Source organism: Chaetura pelagica, unplaced genomic scaffold (genome assembly GCF_000747805.2).
Source record: "Chaetura pelagica isolate M959 unplaced genomic scaffold, ChaPel_1.0 scaffold531, whole genome shotgun sequence".
Lineage (NCBI taxonomy): Eukaryota > Metazoa > Chordata > Aves > Apodiformes > Apodidae > Chaetura > Chaetura pelagica.
In genome coordinates this window covers 1,523,044-1,538,938 of record NW_009952362.1, presented here as the reverse complement: position 1 = coordinate 1,538,938, position 15,895 = coordinate 1,523,044, and the positions used below count along the sequence as shown (strand labels likewise).

Here is a 15,895-nt window from a genome sequence, read left to right as displayed (position 1 = left end):
GCATTTACAGCTAATCCTTTTGTTTATTTATGTGCAAGAATTTGCTGTTGATGGAAATGCAGTATAAGCAGCAATAGAAATGTGGGCTTCTTGGCTGTCTCTGAAGTATTCAACAGCTAAGCTGCACCATGGCGTGTTCAACCTGGATCCCACAGTGCAAAGGTCACCAGCTCACCTTAGATATTGAGATAACCTAGAATCAACAAACATGCAAAGCAATTAAGCACAGTTCAGCAGCTGTTCAGCAGTCTGAAAAACTAGAAGCAATTTACATATGCACACCCATAAGATTAGGCAGTTTGAACTTTAACTAATCCTAGCTCAAAATGAGCCATCTCCAAAGTTCCATTATTTAATTACATGCATTGCTGTATATTCTGTATGCTAAATCCTCATTTCACAGCACAGGCCCCATGTTCAGGATTCTTAAGACTTCCTTTTCTCCAGGAGCTACTGATAATTCTGATCAGTTAGTGTCAGCTTCTTTTGCTAACTTGCAAGCTAAAAGCCTCAGTTCACTTGTACCAACAAAATGATCTACAAAAAGCTTTTTATGCTATGAGCAGGTCTGCCCAAGCTGGTGTCAGTCCACATGCTGCTTTGCTCTAAAGGAAAGGGAAAAGAGACTGTTAAGAAAGGGTGCAATGCAACTGCATTTAATTCACCCCAGAAAAAAGCCTTGGTGTTTGCATAATTTCATTTTTCCTAAGCAAAACTTGCTAATATCTTCCTTAGGAATGTTGCTGCATGTTTCTGCTTTCTAGTAGCTGTGGGACAGATGTTTAGATGCCTACTTTTAGACATTTTAGAACCAAGAGCACAAAAAAGGCAGGAGGTGCAGCATAGCTGAGTAATCTCTAAAGAAAAAAGACAACACACAACTGCTTGAGAAGTCAGTTTGTTTGCTTTTTTTCCCTCCTGTAGATTGTAAAAAAAACCCCTGTAATAGGTATATGACACAGAAGGATTGTGTGAGTCTACATTTTAAATTTAAATTCATTTACATTTTACATAATAATTAGCAGAGAAGCAATCCTTGGCCTGAATTTTCAATGATGAAATATAGTGATACTACATTACTTTCTGAAAATACTCAATGCCTACCTCTTAAAAGAAACTTATCTGAAAGCGTCTTAATCTGAGCTTCAAACATGGTTACCTGCTATTGCTCATAATTTGTTAAATTTGTGTTTGGGCATTTACTCTGCCAATGTACATTGCTGTTTTCCATTTTGGTCAATGTTCATTAAATTCAAGATCAATCCTGAATATCCTGTAGGCCTTTTCTAAAAAAGTGTAGTTAGAAAGAATAACATAATGTATTCCTGGGAAAGGCTCATCCTTACTTCTTGCTACTGAAGGGACATTACTGAATCACAGAATCCTAGGGGTTGGAAGGGATCTCGAAAGATCATCTAGTTCAACCCCCCTGCCAGGCAGGATCACCCAGAGCACATCACACAGGAACGTGTCCAGGTGGGTTTTGAATGTCTCCAGTGAGGGAGACTCCACAACCTCTCTGGGCAGCCTGGTATCATGTAGTGGAAACAGATGACACTTAGCATCACAGCTCCAGCCCTGCATTTAATACAAAATTAATCTGGATCCAAGGTTCATGATGTATGTAGGAGCCTCCTGCAGCTTCTTGGAGAGGAATTCTGGGCATCTCTACATGAGGAACCACACAAGGTCCCTGGCTGCTCCATCCCTGCTCAGAGCTGGCTAAATACGGGGTAGCTCCAGACCTGAAGCCAGATAGTTAGTGGAGGTAGTGTAGCACTTTTCTGAGATGCTGAACCTTGTCTGCTGCCCTCAATGAACCAAAAGGCAGGGTCTCTCAGAGGGGCACACTGCCATGCTAAATATCAGTATGGGCTTCAGGCACATGCTGGCCTGTTTCTTGCTAGGTCAGGCTGAAGCAGAGGATGCTTGGCTCAGACATGCTGTGTAAATATATGATCGTTGTGCTCACTGAAAATGCACATTTTTATCTATATTTACACACACAGTCATGAGGAATGAGTTGTACTTTTTGTACACAATAGCTGCAAACACTCATTTTTCCTGCAAGGTAGGCTTTGTTGTACTTCTATTCAAAGCTGCTGGTTGAGATGTGAGTGATTGCTGTAACTGGCTTCACAATGTCCTATAGGGACACTACAGGATTTTGTCTCTTAGAGAAATACGATTGAGTAAGAATGCAAAATGAGCCTGGACTGCCAACCTAGATATTAAACCACCCAGAGAGCAGCCACTGTGGGCTCTTTAGGGAATATTGCTCCTTATCAAGCTGCAGAGGTCATGAGTCAGTTCTCTGTCTAAATAAAAGGCCTGATTTCATGACATCAAAACTTGGTTATAGTTTAGAATTTGACAAAGTGCCAAAAGAGAGATTTACTTCACTGCTGAAAACTGTTGTTTTGGTTCTCAAGGAAGAAGAAGTGTGCTTGTGCAACCCAAGCTCTTATAAAAAAATAAGTAAAATAAAACAGGGAAACCTGGAACACAAGCCAGCATCAGAAACAGTCCCTAGAAAACACAGTCCAGGAGGATGCACATGGCCCAGAGGTGTTGCTCCAGTCTGTAGTATCCCTTCTTTCCCAGCCTTTTCACTATGACTCTGTGTTGGACTCTGGGCAGCCATAGTTGACTGAACCACAAAGCGCAGTATGTGTTTTTGTCAGTGCACATGTATGTAAAGGCTTGGCTACATTTATGTTCTTGTGCCTCAATGCACATGTGTGTTTCCCCCTGTGTGTGTGCCTGGTCATGCACAGCAGCATTTTCTGTAGCAGAGGAGCTGCAGAGAACAAAAATACAGGGATCTAAACTATCTTGGTGTGGATATTTAAGCAGAACCTGTACAAATGAGCCTCTGTGTGTGTGTGTGTGTGTTGTACGTGACTGTGTGTAAAATATGGTCGTATTCCTCACAAAGTAGTTAAATAGTTGTTTGCTACCAGACTCTCAGCACAGCCTTATAACAAGAGTATTGAGTGATGCTGAGCCTGAATCAGTCGGAGAGGCACTTTGTCATCCTGAAGAACTGCAGAGACCCACAAAACACACACGCAGAGGGGCAGAGTGAAGTCGTGTGAGGAATTCATAATAACAGATCATTTCACCCTGGTACCTCACCTTCCAGAGGGCAGCCTGCTTGATGTGGGAAGAAGTTTTTTCACTTCTCTTTGCAAATTTTGGCTTTCTCAGGCTGGGTGTGACAGCTGAGAGTATGCATGTGTGTGTGAGGTGTGTGCATAAGTAAGTGTTTCCTTGGCACACGTTTTCTTGTGTCTTCTGGTTCTGGTTTGGGATGAGGCTGTTCAGTGCATGTGAAGAGGGGCAAGAGACAGAGGGTGTGTATGACAGTGGTTCAAGTTAACTTCCATTGTTTGCAGAAGAAGGCACCAACTATGCCTTGTTCCATGTGTAACACCAGACAGAGGCAGTGAGGATGTGTCAACTATATGGGTTAGCTCTGTGTAATGGCACAGCTACAGCTGCATGTCTGTCTACAGTTTGCCTTAGGGGAGTCTGCACAAACAACTGAGACTGCTAGATCTGCGTGTGTCCCTTTGTGGTTGCTAGGTGTCTTTCTCTTTGTGTGTGTGTGAGTTATGGAAATTCTCTGTTTAATACTCTTTGTATTTCTGGGAAACAATCCTTCTGGCTGTTTTACGTGGCCTTATTTTGCAAGGGGCTATGAAAATGTGGAGACCAAAACCGAGGAGAAGCACAAAGGGGCTTGTTGTTTAATTAGCGTTGCTTTTGTGTTGCTTTTCTTAAACCTGTGCATGGAAGACTCATGGGAAAGAGAGCAAAGCACCAGGGGAAAGAGAGTGGAACATGTTCAGAAGAGTAGGAAAAGGAGAAAGAAAAAAACTGGAAATGTCAGAGGTATGAGAAGAACTTGCCAGAGTAAGGCATGGCTGCTGAGCCAGTATCTGTGAAGGGCAGTGATCTTCTGGCCAGAATGAGGAGGACTGAGCAGAGATCAATGCATTTGGTGAGCATTGTTGCTTCAGGAAAACTGAGGAGCCAGTTTCTTATCATTCACTATGCATTGGGAGCTATCCAAAGTAGCTCTGAGCAAAACAGAGAGTCAACATGACAAGCTGGCCTGTGGGTAGCCCCAGGATTGTCTAGAAAATGCCAGTTTTGGTACCCATGTGATCTCATCTGCAATGACCTTAGGTAATTGTCTGCAATATGATAGAGTAGGTTTCAGGCATTCCTCTAACAGACCACAGCGAAGAGCCCTCTAAGAAGAAAGCTATGGGACTTCACGTCAAAGGGTAGGTTGAATATCACAAATGGCCTGAACCCTGGTTTCTTCTCAGGTGGATTTGAAAGGGAGAGAAGCCCTGGAGATGTGTGAACAGATGAGGCCTGCTATGAGTGCAATAAGGGGAGATTAACATGGTTTTGGAGGGAGCAACTTTCACTCCAGGCTGAGGGTGGCTCTAACCTTCTGCCTCTCTCTTGCAGCTCCCCTGGTGGACCTCACTCCCAGTCACAGTGGTTCAGCTATGCTGATGCTCCTCTCTGTCGTTTTTGTGGGACTAGCTGTGTTTGTGATCTACAAGTTCAAAAGGTATGATTCTCCCTGTGCCATTTCCTTCTCCCCATTGCTGCCTTCCACTGAGGTGTTTGGGGTTTGTTTTGCTGGGTTTTCTTTTTGGCAGTGATTTGTTTCTTGGTTTGTAAATCTGATGCTACATAGTATGCCAGAGTACCCCACAATGATGGTTTCTGTTAATGTTTTAGGAAGATTCCTGGCCTTAATATATATGCACAGATGCAGAATGAAAAAGATCAAGAGATGGTCAGTCCAGTCAGTCAGAGGGAAAGCATACCTAATGTCCCTCAAAGTGAGCTGATGAGCCCTGAGCAACTAGTAGGTGAGAAGTTGGAAGTCCAGCCCATAGGTAAATAACTTGAAGCCTCCCGCAGCTGGTCAGACTCTGACTATAATTGGCTAACCCTTTTCTCAGCCTCCCCTCTTCCCATATTCCTGCACACTCCTCCTCCCATCCTCTTCCGCTGCAGCACTAGTTTTGCTACAGGAAACCTTGCTAACTCCCACCCCTCCCTCACTGCCATGTGATGAAAAGGAGGGGAACAACTTCAGGTTTTTTTCTCTCTCCTAGTTGCTCTTTGTAGATCCCCTTCCCTTCTCAAAAATCCTGCCAACTCTTAACTTGCGCTATAAGACAATTTATTTTGCTGGGGCTGTTGTAGTTTCGGGGCTAAACCCCACACCTGAGGAATACCCAGGAGAGCTTCACCCACCCTCACCTGGAACATGGAGGTGAGAGGTGATTCGGTAAGTCAGATCTAAAAGCTAAATATTTCTTGATGTTTTGATTGCTGTGGCCTTTGTGCTGTGCCAGACTTACTGCCAGCAGCAATACTACTCTGGCTGTTTCCTGGGGAAACTGAGCAAAACGTGGGATCTCAGCACTGGACAGCTAGGTTTGCTCTCAGGCTGGTTTCTCCCCCAGGCCTCTGGGGTCAAAAATTTGCAAAGCAGGCTTTCATAGGGACTAAAGTGAGTAGACCTGAAGAGGGCATACTGTGTTCCGTCGCACATTTGCTCATGTTTATATATTTTCTGTTACTCTGACTACAGTAAAAGTGTTGGGACCAAGCAGGGAGGTTTCAGCCTAGGAACACGTTCTACTAAAGCCAGCATTGCTTGGGCATTGCTCAGGTCCACTTGTGAGGTGACAATTCTGCAGTCCCAGACCAGAGATACAGATCCTTGCAAATAAGGACATGGACCTGTTTTAGACTAATTAAAGTTTTGACTTAGGAACGAACCATAGTCATAACTGAGACCACAACTTCATAGCACAACTTCATCAGCTTAACCAAAGCTTAGATCCTGCCTGAGGACATCCCTAAAAGGTATGGGAGTGTTTGCTAAAGCAGGCTTGGAGTCATAGCTACTGCAGAGACGGAACAAGGGGAAGGGCAATTAAAGGAGGGAATGTGATGTGCTAAAATCGTGGCCTGTGAAAAAGAAGAAAGTCTCTTGTTGAAACTGATGTCTAAGCTGCAAGCCCCACTGCCATCAATACTGATCTCTCCTCACCCGTTCACTAAGGAGAGATCTGGTTGCTATTAAAAGCTTTTAAGCAGCTATTCATCAGCAGAGCTGGACATCCCTGCTTAGCATAACACAGGATGGAGTCAGGGAACCAACCTTCCCATGTGGTGTTCCCCATACAGAGCAACCCCAGGCCACAGTCCAGAACCCAAGGAAAGGAAATGCAACCAAGGTAGTCTGGACAGAGGACTTCCAAAAGGCTTGTGGATCACCAAGAGGTTTCAAGCCAAGACCCGGAGCGGTGGGTCCTAAACTTTAACAATTCTGTTTCTTGTTTGTTTTTCTTTCTTTTTCCCCTAGAAGCCTCCGAGGCAAAATTGTTGTAAGACACTAAGAGAGAAACACCCAATTTTAGGCCAGGAAATTTCTAGAGTTAGATGGTTTTTGAGTTTCCTTTTGCTGAAAGAATGTAATGACCATGGTTCACACTGTTCCAGAAGTAGGGAAACACCCACTTTCAGAGGTCACTCAGGCTGAAGTGGCATCAGTCACCCACTAGCTCTATTCAAGGTAGCTTCAAAACTGCTCTTGCTGGTGTCAGAAACTAATCCCTTGATACCTTTAGCATAAGAGCAATCAAAAGCCAGTTTTGGGGATAGCTTTGCATTTGGTGTAAGTATAGCATTTTTGGCTTCCTACAATAGCCAGCATTTTGTGTGTTTCTCAGCTGTGCTACTGCACACTGTATTGAACTAGAAATTGGCCTTTTCTAACTCCTTAGTTTGCACCTGTAACTGCACTGGTGAACATAAAAGGTAAATGTGTGGGATACATAGACTCAATTCTTTATCAAAAGTAATCAGTCCAACAAACTTCCTAAGAGTGTTTTTCTTTCCTGTCAGTAAGATGAATGAGGAAACTGAATCAGAGCTTATTTAGAAAATGAAAAGGTCTGGATCTAGGTGTGAGCAGAATAGAAAGTGCAAAGACCCTTCACTCTCCTATACAACCACCTCATCTGCTTCTGGAAATCAGCAATTTCTTTTTTAATGAGTTTTCTTTCTTTTGGGAAAACAAAGCAAGACTGTAATTGGGTGTTTCTCTTTTGTATGCCTGTTCAGAAGAAAGCTTTTTTCAACCCCTTTGACTAACATTTAGGGATCCTTCCTTGGAGGAATCAATTAATATCCCTGGATCATTTAAGTTTCCGTCCAAACTCTGGCAGCAAAAACCCGCAGTTCCTATTTTCTGGGTGTGAATGGTTTAGGCTCTTTTGCAAATGCAAGGCTTAAGGTTATTCATTAAACATCTTCTAATTCCTAATGAGTTTTACTTTTCCTGTGAGGACCTCAACCCCTCCTTCCCTCCTCCACCCCTTTTTCTCTTCTGTTCAACACGGGTGAATCATCTTTATTAGCAAAAGAACAGAACATCACCTTCAGTGTTTCGAATTACAAGAAAACATTTCTGAGAAGAACATGTCAGTCTGAAACAGTTGAATCTCAAAGCCCAGCAAGGCAATATTTTCAAACAGCTTCCTTGGCTAAATGTACTTGTTATTTACTGACTTTCTTGTTCTCCTCTTTCTTTGCCACAGGAAGTATTTCCACAGCTGCTGAGCCCCAGAGCACAAAAGAAATCCCTACCTATGTAAATGGTTGAATTGTGGACACGGATATGTATCTATATCTAAAAAAGAGGAGATCTCACTGCATTTGGACTTAATTCTTCAGATGACAAAGGGTTTTTAGCTTTAAGCCTGTGCATGTGGACATTATACTGAGACCATAGTGGAACTGCATTGTACAGGTGTTCAGTTTTAGTGGGGGGTGGGGGGAGAGGAACTGGTACCACTATTCACTCCTGCGGCCCTTCCCCTCACCTCTCCACTCTCTTTTTTTCTTATCTGTCTCTAATTTGTAGAAAAATCATAATGATATAGGCCAAGAATATGCATGGGGGTCTCTTCTTTAGGGAGAGGGGTGGGCTGGGATGTGTGGGGAGAAGGTCTGGGGGAGGCGGGAGGGGGCATTTAGGGTTCTTGGCTTTAGATTTAACTGCTCTTTTAGCACTTTGGGCTGCGGGAGGGCTAGCTGCCCCAGCAGACTTTCATAGGACACACAAAAAATCACACTGGAGTTTAAATGCACTTAAAAGATTCTTGGTCAGTCCGGTTTATGTCTTTGGCCTCTGCCTTTCATTCCTCTTGCTGCAGCTGCTGCTCATGCCCCATGGCTGCAAAGAGTGCAAGTGCGGGCGATCCCAACGGAAGGGTTAGGCTGTTTCTTAAGCAGCTTCTTTATCCTACTCACACGAAGGCATCCCACTGATAGCACTGCTGAAAGGTCACTTCAACCTCCTAACCTTGAATGGAACAGAGCTAGTGTGCTTTATGGGCAGGGAGATCTGTCCATACTGCACTTGTAGGAGGTTATTGCCAGTATGGACTTACATTGTACTCTCTACCAGCCTTATCATTTCAATTTTGGCTAAGGAAAACCCTAGTAACACCCTCAGCTGCATTTAGTGCTAATGATTGGATTTGTCTGGGGAAGTCCCAGGAGGTATCTTCCTTTTGGGAGTCACCCCAAGGCCGGTCATTTTTTTTGAGCAGGAACAGGGAGCAGGGAAAGGCTCATGCGCAGTTTCCTATTACATGCTTGGCAACCCCCCTTGGTTGCAGGTCTGCAAACTCCTGCCACTCCAGGCATATGAGGGGGAAGGATTTGACCTGGGATCACTGCCATGCATTTTCAGCCTCAGCAGCACAGGACCACTGTTTTACAAGATCTGATTCCTTACCAACAACATAAGCTTGTGTCTTACACTGCAAGTGGAAATGAGGCTGCAGGACATGTTCACATAGACTATGCAAGGAAACAAGCAGGAAAGCAGGCTTAGCATAACTCGAACGAGTCCTACCAAGACACTGGATATCAGGCTGAAGCTTATCATGTGGTCGTCACAGCTGTTGATTTCCAACCCAACTCAGGTAAACATAGCACCACGATTTTCATTTGAAGTGCAGCAGGAGAAAGACAGTAACCACTGTACACATACTTAACTGTGTTAGGTGAAGGCCAGTAGAGGCTGGTTCATAATCAGTGTAACACACGTAGCAGTCACCCTGATTCCTGATATAAGAGTGTTTTGTTCCATAGACATTGCACAAGGAAATATGAGTCAAAAAGAGGAGAAAATGATGTTGGCATTGCCTGGAGTCCTGGGGCCAGGGGCTGTTGGTGGTGGTGGGTTTGAATCTCTCTGTCACAAATTGGGCACAAACCCAAATCAACCTTCTTGCTGGTAAAGAAAAAAGTGATACCAAGTGTAAGAGCATTAGACTTGTAATAGTTAAAGGATAATCACAATATAAAGTCCTCTGCATCTTTCTGTAGTTTCTCTGAAGACAGGTAGGAACACAGCCATTTGTATGGCTTTGCTATTGTCTTTGCAACTACAGCTTTAAGAAAGATGGGAAAGCTTTGGCAGCAACTGTATAATATTCCCCACTGAAGTCCAACATTAGCCAACTTATTTTTATAGTAAGCCAATCAAAAAGTTTTCTTATAGTGTTGGAACTATTTCTAATTTTAAAATCACTTTTTTTGATGTACTTTTTCATCTTCTTTTTCCCTCTGTTAAATACAATGTAGTGTAATGTATAATTGCTATTGTTTATTGCTTTTACAGTCATATTTATTAAACAGATTATGTCTCTAAGTGGAGGCCAGTGTTTTTGTTGTTCATTTTAGCTTTCTGTCCTTGACTGGGATCACTAACAACATCAAAACAGTAGGAAATTTCAAAAAGAAAGGAGTGCTCAGTAGAGGTAGGAGAGAGTGGTGATACTGTGCTTCTGAAAATATAATTCCTAGAAGCTCTGGGTATCTATTACTGGTACCAGCATCACACTGAAATTGATCAGCATGGGATCAATGGAGGTGCCAATATGAAGGTAACTTTCTCCATCCTTGGTCAAAGTGCTTTATAAAGTGAAGCTGGGCAAAGTTATCTTCGCTCTTTGGGTGGGGAAGCAGAGGGATGCAGAGATGCAGTGCTGTTTTTCTGGCTTCCAAACAGGCAATGGTAGAGCTCTGAGCAGATTCTTGGAACTCCAGCGCACTTCCCTGTCCTTGGTTATCCTTCCCTACTCACTGTGTCTGTTGAAGATTCCTTTGAAATACCTTGGGTTTTTTTACTACTTTTGTCAACACTGATGAAGGAAAGTTTAAATTATACACATTACTAATTAATCAGGTTTTACATGGAAGAAATTGAAGCACAGGAAGTTTCTGTCAGCTTGCCAGATGACAGTGGATGAACTTTACTAAGAGAAAGAAAACATAGTGTCTCTGCTTTTTCAGTCAGGATGCCGCCTTCTGATCATTCTAGCCCTCATAACTAGCTCCTGGTTCAGTTCCCCAGCCTTTTTTGTACCCCTGGCATAAGAACTTATCTACACATGCAAATAGTCAAAGATCTAGTGTTCAGGCATTGTCAATAACCAAGGCTGTGGTACCGCATGTTGACTCCAGGAATGATGAGTTTGCTTATTGGAGAAGTGTGCATTTTTCACATCCTGAGCAAATTCTAGCATAATTACAATTCCCAGTGTAAAATGTTAAAGCTGACATGGCAGCATTTCTGCCCCTTTCATTCAGGCTGGACAAGCAGCTGGTGCAGCCATGGCCATTGTGCAGGTGGCTGAGAGATGAGTGTGTAGATGTAATCTGCTGTTATGGTTTAAGTGTGCACCTGAATTAGCAGGCATCTGTTCTGGCCAAAACCAAAAGTCTGGTTTTAGTCAGTATCTCTAAAGTAGTTTCAGATAATTCTTTTCAGCTTGTTGTGTGTCCTGAGGCAGAGATTGTAGTTGTTGTTTTCTGTTTTGTATAGCAGTACAGTGATTCACTGCTAATGGCTGAACACTGAGACAATAAGCAAAGAATATACCAAATACTTATAAAATCGAATATACATTTTCTCTGAGGTTATTATCATACCTTCGGAAAAGAAAAGGAAAAAAAAAAGAAAAAGATACATCATTATCCTTTGTCAGAAAGAGTGGGGAATTAAAATATGGTTAAAAATGGTTAAAAATATGGTTAAAAAGTATTTTCCTAATTTGATGTTGATTCTGTACTATATCTTAACTGCCATAAAATAGACATCTGGATGGTACAGACATATTGGCTTCAGAGAAATTTGTATTTCTCCACCTAACAGGACATTTGGGCTACAATGCTGGATTGCCTTTCCTGGAAATCCCAACATGTTAGTGTTTATGTTCTTTAGAGGATCTGGGTCTCAAACAACCGATTGCTGTTACAATGTGGCTATGTTTAATTGCTTAAGCTTTTGTTGGAAAGCAAGACTCTTAAAGCAGGTGCTGAAATGCAAATGAAGCAAGGATTTCCAGTGATCCTAAATGAACCCTGTTTCGGTCCTGTCAACTTCTGCTGAGGATTTCTGACAGTTGCACTTAGTCTGGTACCTAGAGCTGATAACAAGGGATCAGTATTTTATCTGTGTGCTGTCATCTCTCACTGAATGCATGGAAAGTTTCCTTGCCACATATCTCTACTTACATTCAGTGTTTTAAACTGAGACTGCAGAGCTACCATGTTTATGACACTAAAAATAAAGCTTTCTTTTCCTTCAGTGAGATGCTATCCTTGCATTTCTCCATGAAACAGAATAATAAAGCATTATAGATTAGAGTGCTGGTATGACCCTGGCCATAATACCCAGAAGAAAAACTGAAGTAAATTTGTTTTCTGATTGATAAGATGGAAGTGCCATCATGTATCAAGTCCTCTGCCTAAGAGATATATTTCATCTGTAGTTTTAACTTTAGCTTTTCCTTTTCCCTTATGTCCTACTGGGAAAATGGGTATCTCTTACTATTCACAGGGCTGGAAGTGGGATCTAGAGGAAATCTGTTACGTATTTCTCAGTGTGAGAACTAAAAAAAATGCCTTCCTTGTCATTGGCATTGAGGTACAGCCACCCCAGTGCTGGATGTTGTATGCATATGGGCAGCAGGGGTGACATTGTAACTGGATCAAATGAACAGAATAAGGGAACAAGTTTTCTCATCTGTCTTTGGGTCATTTTGACAAGTGGACCTTAACCAAACTTTCTTTACATGTAAAAAAACCTTAGCACTGTGTATGAGAGCTTAGAATGGGCTGGGCAGCCCAACATTTAGACAGCCCAACTCAGTATGGGAGTAATGACTTGAGTCCTAGGAGGTACAGAGATGCATGGAAGACCAGCCAGCCTTCCAGGGCAGTAACTCCACATTGTTCTGTCTGTGCACAGGCTTAGCTTTCTGCTGGCATAATTTAGAAAGATTTGAAGTTTGTGCTAATTTATGTTTGGTTTTTTTGTTGTGTTTTTTTTCTCTAGGAATTTTATGAGCTTTTGTTAGCAGAATGACTTAAAATTCATCTAGCCAAATATCTAACCTTGACTCTTAGTGCTTAGACAGCAGGGCCATGCTTGGATTTGTATAATGACCTCCCACCAAACTGTAACAGCCCAGCCATGTGTAAGCAGAATAGGAGCCAGACAACTGTTGGATTTCCTCAGCTTCTCTGAGGCTGTAGCACATCCAGCCATTGTGGACACAAGTATGGCCAACAGCAGCCCGGGTATTGTTTATGTTGTGCTTCATATTAAAAAATTGTATAGAAGGATCCCAACCAGAATCATTAGTCTGACTTGTGTGGTGCTGTATCCACCAAACTGCAGAGAAAATAAGCTACAGTCCCAAAGTTTTGCAGTTTTTATAATTTTTATGGAGAAGTCCTGAGACACAAAAGTGCAAGAGAAGGAATGTAGCAAAGCTGTTGAGAGGCTTGCTTGCCTGCAGTATTATATAGATGCAAGAAAAAACCCTCCCTTCTTGTAATAAAATCCTCCTACAGCCTTCCCTAGACAAAGTTGGATGTGGTGCTGTTTCTGAGACTGCAGCTACCCTGGCAAATAATTCCTCCTTAGCCCAAAAGTGTGGGTGGCTCAGCCCGTGGACCATGGCATTCCTTACCGGGCCCCCCAGAGGCAGCTAGAGGGTAGAGCTCTGAAACAGGAATTGGACTGACAGCTGCCTCTGCTCTGGCTGCAAAAAAGATGAATAATGCATGCAGCACATTTAAATTGAGTGTTACAGCGTGTTTTTTAAGGGATAAATCCTTCTATTATTAACCCTGCCCGTATGGGAGGAACTTGCTTATTCTGTCACTGTACAGAAGACCCAAACTGAGGGGCTGAACCCTTATCTCCACACCAGAAGGGATGCATGTCTTCATCTCTCTGCAGACTGAGGGTCCTTCCTGGGGCTAAGGCGGTCTCAGGGCAGCGTCCTGCTCTTGGCCTGTTGGCTGAAGCTGGAAACCTTCCTCAGTCTCTGTACCACATGCAGATATTACATGGACTGCCCATTTTAAGTGATTTCTGCCTGATGTCACCTCAGGTGAGTGGATGAGACTCAGCACCAGAGAGAAGTGGATGCTGGGAAAACACGTGGAATATTTACACCAGATATTTTGCAACAAATAACTCTTTTCTCCACTTTCCATGCCTATGCAGTCCCAATCCAGGGAGTGTGAGATTCAAACTGCTGTAACCCTTCTTCATGGTCCCCTCAAGCTGCAACACAGCAGAGATCTCATTTTTTTTTTCCCTTCCTTCTGTGGCCTTACGTGTGAAGTGAAGCTGTTTGGTCTGAGCTGCGATCCCCAAACCAGCTGCACCTGTATGTGCCTCTGGAAAGTGCTTGCTCCAAAGATCCAGAAGAAACACTAATAAATGCACAAGCAAAATCTTTCTTCAGACTCTGCTGCAGAGCTACAGGCCTGGCGAGATCAACCTCTGAGACACTGATTTCTTAAGAAAAATCTTGGACTGTGCTGTTTGTGGAGTAGATTTTCCCCTGCCGCTGCTTTGGCTTGTGTAGATAAGTGTGTTTTCCACTACAGATGAACTTGCAGGAGTATTTTTTTTTTGTTAATTATTTATGTTCCATTAGTGACTAGAGGGCCTGGTGCTACTAACTGTCACAGGATGAAAGACAGCTTGTACCCAAAATAATTTGCAGCTCAGGGAGGAAATTTTCAAAGCCACAGAAAGCAGTTCATTTCCCAGCCAATATTTACACTTTGGAAAGCATTTCCTTAATGGACAAGAGCGAGGCCCTTCCTGAGTCCAGAGGTTTTTCTTCCTCACTTGGAGTCCTAAAACACAGCAGCTGGGTTATTAATCTCACCGGGCATCACATTTAGTTAAGCCTGAACCAGGATCAGAGCCAGAATGCCCATCTGAGCAGAGGAAAGCTCCACAGTTAGGTTGCCCACAGTGTCCCCTCAGAAAGGCTGACCTGCCCATCCCCATTGACTCATTAGTCATTACTGGATTACTGCTTCTGGGGAACTTCCTCTCATTTTGTGAGAGTACCCAAAGACTTAACCCACAGCCTTCAGCTGCCCTCCATGTTATCTGTAAAACAGAAGCACTTATTTCCTCTACAGTGGTTTTTAAGGTTTCCCAGCCCTTTGATACAGTTACAAAAAGAGCTCATTTATTTATTCTAAAGCACAATCAGGGTTATTTGTGTTAACTTCAGGGGAAAATAAATAGTAGTTTATTTCCAGCAACATTTTGTTGCTGAAACTCTAAGTGCTCAGTGTGTTATAATATAAGATGATTACATTTACTGGGTCTTAACAAAAATGAAATTATGACCCATCCCTAGCAATCTATTTTGAGTTCCTGTTAATCTAAACATTTTTATTAATTAGAAGCAATTATTCTCTTCCCTGTAATTATTGCACCTTTTTCTTTGTTTGTTTGTTTTCAATTTCAAAGAATGTTCTGGTTTCAGGGAGAGAACATTTACTTTCAAACCTTTTACTTGAACTTTTTCTTCAAATAGGTAAAAATTCTTCTAATTATCCTTTTTAATTGACAAGATAATGCAGCCAACATTGTTTTGTTGACTTGTTTGAACTAGAGTCTAAAAACAGATGATTGCATGGGTTCCTTTTGAAATTCTGATTTCCACACGGCAATATATTAGTGTGCATTTTTCCCAAAACTTGCAGAAAATGAAAGCCCCAAGACTTGAAAACCAAATAAATAGCAAGAAGAATTATGAGTATTTATAGGTGTAGTATTGGATCCCATTTTGTGATCTTACTGTCTTTTCACTAGTATTTATGAAAAATTATGCACAAATTGAATTATAGAAAAGCCAAGACTTGAGCACCTGGAGAAATAATAATCAAAACGTCTCTTTTTTCTCCTTTTTCCTTTTTTACTAGATGATGCCTGAAAGAGCATTAAAATCATGTCTACAGAAAATCCCCACCAGCAATCTACAGATGCTTGCTGGTTGGATTAACTGGACACTAGCTAGCCTTTGATTTTGCCATCTTCTAATATTTTAGTGCTTTTCCAATGGACTGTAATGTGTACAGTTAAAAGAAGGCTTTTAGAAGCATACAGAGGACCTCTTAAGTGAATTCTAGTTGTATTTTTCCAAGAACTAAAAAGGCTTTCTTTTTCTTAAAGAGCAGATTAATTTAAAAGATTTCTTATAAACCCAGCCTTGAGAGACCATTAGAGCTGTCAAGGCCCATTGTCAGAAAGAATTTGGCAGCAGATCTGAAAGATGAAAGGATTTACCTTGTGACCATTTCTACTTGCATAGATGTATTACCTTCTTTACAGCCTGATCCTGAGTGCTTGAACCTGGGATGGAAAAGGTGTAGGACTACACTCCACTACTCAGGTGCTGCAGGGTGCTGGCATACAGGCATCTGAGGAAAGAAAGGAAGG

General features: G+C 42.3%; 1 protein-coding gene across 1 annotated transcript in view; it reads left to right on the top strand.

Moving 5' to 3' along the window:
* SORCS1 (sortilin-related VPS10 domain containing receptor 1) overlaps window positions 1-7,997 on the top strand; it is a 192,479-nt gene extending 184,482 nt beyond the window's left edge. Inside the window, exons 25-28 of the mRNA XM_010007929.1 lie at window positions 4,489-4,594; window positions 4,768-4,928; window positions 6,235-6,353; window positions 7,650-7,997. Of these exons, the coding sequence (XP_010006231.1) occupies window positions 4,489-4,594; window positions 4,768-4,928; window positions 6,235-6,353; window positions 7,650-7,706 (443 nt within the window). The 3' untranslated portion in view covers window positions 7,707-7,997. The remainder of the gene's footprint in view (window positions 1-4,488; window positions 4,595-4,767; window positions 4,929-6,234; window positions 6,354-7,649) is intronic.
* The last annotated feature ends 7,898 nt before the right edge of the window (window positions 7,998-15,895 follow it).